The 6,175-nt window shown below is 24.0% G+C and overlaps 1 protein-coding gene across 1 annotated transcript; it reads left to right on the top strand.

The window, feature by feature from the left end:
* Positions 1 to 3,781: 3,781 nt before the first annotated feature.
* Positions 3,782 to 4,631, top strand: LOC102671496 (COMM domain-containing protein 4; the record flags this gene model as incomplete). Its single annotated transcript, XM_031512559.1, has 3 exons — positions 3,782 to 4,052; positions 4,315 to 4,461; positions 4,526 to 4,631. Coding segments are annotated over 3 exons (456 nt in total), but the record flags the coding sequence as incomplete, so codon positions are not given.
* Positions 4,632 to 6,175: the final 1,544 nt, after the last annotated feature.

Below are 6,175 nucleotides of genomic sequence, written 5' to 3'. Positions count from 1 at the left end.
AGAGAGAGAGAGAGAGAGAGAGAGAGAGAGAGAGAGAAATAGAGAGAACTAATACATATTTATGAGATATCTTTGGAAAGTCCATTCTAAAAGTTAAAAAAAAACTCAAAAGTTATACAAAAACATCGATTGAGATTTATTTATCAAATTATAAGCAATTAAAATTTGTTTTTATCATTAAATGAAGCGAGATGGAAAAAGAGACAGATATATAATGAAGAGCTGTCTTCTTTGACTAATTGTAAAGTTTACTAAAATTGTTTTATCATTGTCTTGTTGTACATTCATTGTATTTTTAATTCTTTTCTCAATTATTTTTAACTTCATAGATAAATCTTAACTAACATTTTTGTACATCAAGTTTTATATATTTTGTGTTTATTTGTTTTTAGTCTGCGAAAAAGAATTGATCTTCTAAAAGTGTTCTATAAATATATTAACATATATATATAAAGAATTTATAGAAAAAAAAAGAATATCAATTTTAACGAATTTTAAATTTAACATTTTTCTACTTATGTTTTTTATTACTTATGTCATTGCAAATTAAAATTTTTTTTGTGTTTTACATCTACGAAATTGAAGTGTAGGACGAAAAAATATAGGATTTCAAAGAAAAATAGTGGAAGAAAGATATTTCAATCCTCGATAGTGTTTGACGGTTATCATTTACGTTGAAGACAATATTTTTAGTAACACAAAAAACACTTTAGTTAAAATGAATTTTTGTTTTCTAAAAAATATTAAAAATTAATTTTCATTCCTTTTTCATACTTTCATATACTTGTGATACGTATATATAACATATAACTTTCACTCAAAAACGATTAATTAGTCAGAGTCGAAATGTGCGGCAAAAATTTTTACAAATATATTATTTAACTATTTGCAAGAATTCTTGATGAATATCGAATTAATAATTATATGCACTTTAATAATTATGGCACTTTATAATCTCTTAATTAAAATTCTAAAAAATCTAAATGAAAATATGAATCCATTTGAAAATAAAAAGCATGTAACCAATAATATTGACAATTTTATAATATTTTCAATTTGTTTCAATCTTCTCAAAACTGCACACTATTAATAATATTTATTGTCAATACTTACCGATGTTGACAATATCATTGATTGCGTGCGAACCTTTAATTCTTATAAGAAATAATCAATGTTTTCGATATAATTGAATTTTTAATTTGAGTAATTTTCTAATAATAAAATTCTAAACTTGAAATAAATCAAAATAAAAAAATATTAATTATATAAATATTAATATTAATGTTAAATATTAATTATTTTAATTCAGTTTATAACAATAGAATTTGAAAAAAAAAATTTATTTTAACGATTAAATATCTTTTTATTAATGTTATTGATTTAGATATAATAATTAAATAACTGATTGATATTAAATGATGATTTTTTATTTTCTATATATTATAAATTTTTCATTTTTATGAATTATCAATTTTTATTATTAAATCCTAGTAATTTCTCTTTTTTTAATCGAGATTTCTTACTGATCGAGTCTAATTTAATATCTAATAAAAAAATTTAAAGCAATTAATATTGTATGATTTTTCTCTGGAATTTTATATGGAAAAATGGAATATGTTAAATGGATATTGCATTCACTGTAACTTTTAAATACATAATTTTCACAATAATTTTATTTCTCAAAATAGTATTCACCATGTAAGAAATTTTACACTCAAATATATTCACACTCTAAGAATTCTGTTCAAAAAATAAATTTGAACCTTTTACACTATATGCATATCTATTATAACATATCTATTATAACAACAACTACAGCAGATATTTCGACGTAACACTACGAGTTGAACGTGAGGAATGAATTCCAAAAGATTGTTTCTTCGGTATATATGGTGTTTCACAATATATCCTACAAGTGATTTCGCTATGATCGAGAGATTAGAAAAATTGTATAGGGAATTTACTTTACCATAAATATAACTCATGTCAATTTTCCGGGCTAACCTCAACGCAAACATTTTATCAGTGTACAATGTTGTTTTCTTTTCTCTCTTCCGCGTTCTCGTTCATTGCTCGAAAACTTCCTGTCATCAGGGGAAATGTATTTCACGAGCTCGCTATAAATGAAAATATCTCGTAACTTCTCATAAACCTGTTGCTTCATATTTTAACGTTTTATCGAACGATTTATGTGCTAGGAATGTGTACGATATACTTATATTGGCTTGAAGTAAAACTTGTCGATTATAAAAATATATTGATGTTAGAATATATCATTCATTTGTCGTGTATCGACAAGATATTATAGAATTGCTATGCAATACGTGAAATAGTCGAATCATTAAAAATTTTTGATTCGTGTATTACTATTTTATTAAACTTTGTATATTACCTTTTATATTTCTTTTAACTGAAAATCATAGTCAAGAGTTATTATTTCTTGCATAACATTCAAAGAAATGCAAATTCAGAAAGGGTCGAATATATCCACGTTATTTCTGCATGATGAAAGATATATGTATAGTCGTAAAAACGTTATGATGTGAAAAAGAATATATACTCGTGTTTAATACGATAATACGTTATGCAACCGAGTCACATAAGAATAAAAGTTGAAAATATAATTGTATTTAATATTTGTTTCAATAATATCTGGACTAAATATTAAAAAGTAAAAAATTAATTTTTTTTTGTTTATTTACTTGCTTAAGAAATAAAATGCTTAATAATGAATAAATTTAATTAAGTATTATAAATTTTTTCTAAAACAATTATTCATTTATATAATGAAAGTAACAAAAAATATATATATATGAAATATAACTATGTTTGATGTTATTTGTTACAATAATATTTCGATTAAATAATAAAAAATAGAAAATTAAGAAATAGAGTTTTTATAATGAATAAATTTAAGTAATTTACAATCTTTTTCAAAATAATTTATTTACACAATGGAAATAAAAAAAAAAAAAAATAAATAAAATAAGATAAAAATTTTATTTGAATAATTGTTTAATTGAGAGTTTGTTTTATTTTTTAATCTTAAGAGTGATTATTAATTTGTTATATTTATATTGTTTTTAAATCTGTTACCATTCCTTTGTTTATATTTATTACAAATATTTTTATTCCCATTTTTATCTCTGTTAATAATCATTCACAAGTTCCAGTATTTATTTTATTTATTTAATTATTTTCATTGAAGTCTCATTATCTTGATTTTCTCTGTTTTAACCAATATTAATTAGTATTTAAATTTTTGTTTTTCAGATTAACAATTCGTATAATTTCTATTTAAGAAAAAATCTATAAAACATGGTAAGATAATTCTTTTTTAAGTTATATAGTAACAGAAAATTTTTTTCTTGAAAATTCATTGTAATCTGTTTAAAAAAATAATCTTTCTTTTGTTTCTTTGCAGAAATTTAGATTTTTAGGTGATGGCGATTGCCCTGACTGGTTGCTAGCCGAAATCAACACATTGTCACGTATGGTATGCTTTATTTTAATTTTTTTTACATTGTAAAAAATAAAATAATTTTATATATCTTATATAATTATTTTTCATAGACATCCATTAAAATTAAGATATTAGGACAAACGGTTGCAAAGTATCTTACGGAAGGAGAACTCGATGTAAGTATTAATTTATAATTGCTCTTTTTTAAATTATTACATTTTTTTTGGAATCTAGTCGTTTTCATATAGAAATTAAGAATTAAAATTATTTGACAAGAATGAATAAAAAAATTTTTAAGAAATCCTAAATAANTAAATAATATATCTTAATCGTAATGATTTCTGTTCTTTCACGTTTTTATGTATTGTACTGTCTCTCTTTTATAAAGAACTGAACGATGCAAAGGCTATGGTAGCAGCTCTTGAATTAATCTTTACATCATCTGCTCGATATGGTGTTTCTGCCGCTGATTTAAGCAGTGAATTACAGCAACTAGGACTCCCTCGTGAGCACAGTGCTGCAATTGCCAGATTACATACGGATTATTGTCCTCAAATTACTGCTACGCTTTCTTCCCAATCCTTGAGAGGTAATCAACGAACGAAATAATTGTTACAATTTATTGTTACAATTTTTTCAACAAAATATACTATGATATTATCAAGAATACATTATTAAGAAAATAATGTACAATTATTGAAAAGTTTTTTTAAATTTCATCTATTGATATTTTTTTCTATTCTAATTTTATTTTAATTTTAATTTAATTGTATTCTAATTTTAAATTTTTCAATATCATAATTTTATTGCATACTGTACGTAATAATATTATAATGCATGCACTTTTACAGTGAGTAGATTATCATCGATTGAAGTTTTGTCCTGTGATAATTCGTCACCTTTCTCCACGGTATCTCTTAAATTAAAGAAATTGGATGGAAATGTGGAAGATTCTATTATTAATATTTCAAAAAAAGATGTACATGTTCTATTAACAGGTGAGAATTAAAATTAAAAAAAAAAAATGTTAATTATAATTAATCATTCGTTTGTTTTTTATAGAATTACGAAGAGCCAAGTCATTGATGGAAAACCTTTGAATAAATAATATTCTATATATTAAACACAATTTTTATTAAAAATAATAAAGTATACTGTTCTTATTACAAATAATAAAGTAATGCTAAAAAAAAAAAATAAAATATATTTTCTTTGTGTATTTTATTTTATATCCTTTATTATCGCGTTTTTGATAAAAACAAATATTATAAATCAACGATACGATAAGTATTATAATTGTTTATATAGAAAGCATACGTCTTATTAAATGTAAATATCCCTTTCATAAAACATATTGACGCACAATGAAAAAATAAAATTTCTGAAATTTAAGAAAATAAGAAATATTATATAGCATAAGTACGAGGAAAGTATTGTTAAGGTATAATGTATATTTATTATATTATCATTTTTGTCATATAGCGTAACATTGTTATTTCTATAGTAATAATAATAATAATAATAATAATAATAATAATAATAATAATAATAATAATAATCATCATCATCATAATCATAATCATAATCATAATAATAGTAATCATAGCCCCATGAACACCCCACAGTAAGTTTTTTTTTTTTTTTTTTAATTCGTTATTCGAAAAACACGACGCGCTGATGCGCTTCAAGGGGTGAGAACCGCGATTTATATAATAAATACAATTGTGAAAAACTGTACTCGTCTTAACGTCTGCAACGCAGTCTCATAACGGCAGAAGATCGACTGTGAAGAAGAATGACTAGATGATCTTTTAATATTAGGAAATTGTTTTTCTGACTAGAACATTAGCGTATCCGATATTTCGCGTCGAGTAAACAAACTCTGGTACTATTACCGATTGCTTTTACTTTCAAACATTTTTATCACTTCATTATCAACTCGTTTGATATTTAACAGTTTTTTTCTTTTTTTTTTTTTTCGCATGGCTCGAATGACGATAATCTTTTCGACTCGGTCAAATTGAAAGAATTCGTGTCAAAATTTGAACGAGAGCACTTACCCCGATACGCTCGAGTGTCGGATACGTGTTACAAGTCGTGTAAAACGACGCCTTTTAAGTTGATATCTAAATAAAACCGTATCACCGTTCTCACACCCGTTTTAGCATCGCGATTTAGGGGTTCGTACAGGTGTTGAGGTTCGCACTTCGTTATCTTCGCATACCCTTTTTTTCCTTCCCATATATAGATTTCTTTCTATATTTTTTTTTTTCTCTCCTTTGTCTTTCCATTCATATATTTTATATATATATATGTATATATATATATATATCTTTGTATATATGTTATGTATACGCGTGCACATGTGTGCACGTGGTTTAAGTGTGAGTGTGTATATCTGTTTGTCTTCTTCTCGGTGTGTATGTGTTTATATATATTTTTATATATATATACCTTTTTTTTTTTATCATCTTTATATTTTAATCTAAACTGTCTTAATGAAAGCTCGTTCTTAACTTTTATATTCACCGTTGTTTTTTAATTTAAATTCTTTTTCTTGATCATCAATTTGTTAATACAAGTTGTGTCTAAATTGTTCACTTTATTTGTTACCAATGTTAATGGCTGTGTTTGTTTACTCATCCCGTTCGTTTCGTTACATTCAATTTCATAATTTTAATATCCTACCTAAACAGCTGGTCGTTATTAATT

Source organism: Apis dorsata, unplaced genomic scaffold (assembly GCF_000469605.1).
Source record: "Apis dorsata unplaced genomic scaffold, Apis dorsata 1.3 scaffold_470, whole genome shotgun sequence".
NCBI classification, from domain to species: domain Eukaryota; kingdom Metazoa; phylum Arthropoda; class Insecta; order Hymenoptera; family Apidae; genus Apis; species Apis dorsata.
Note: the sequence above shows the minus strand (reverse complement) of the source record. Positions and strands in the feature narration are given on the sequence as shown.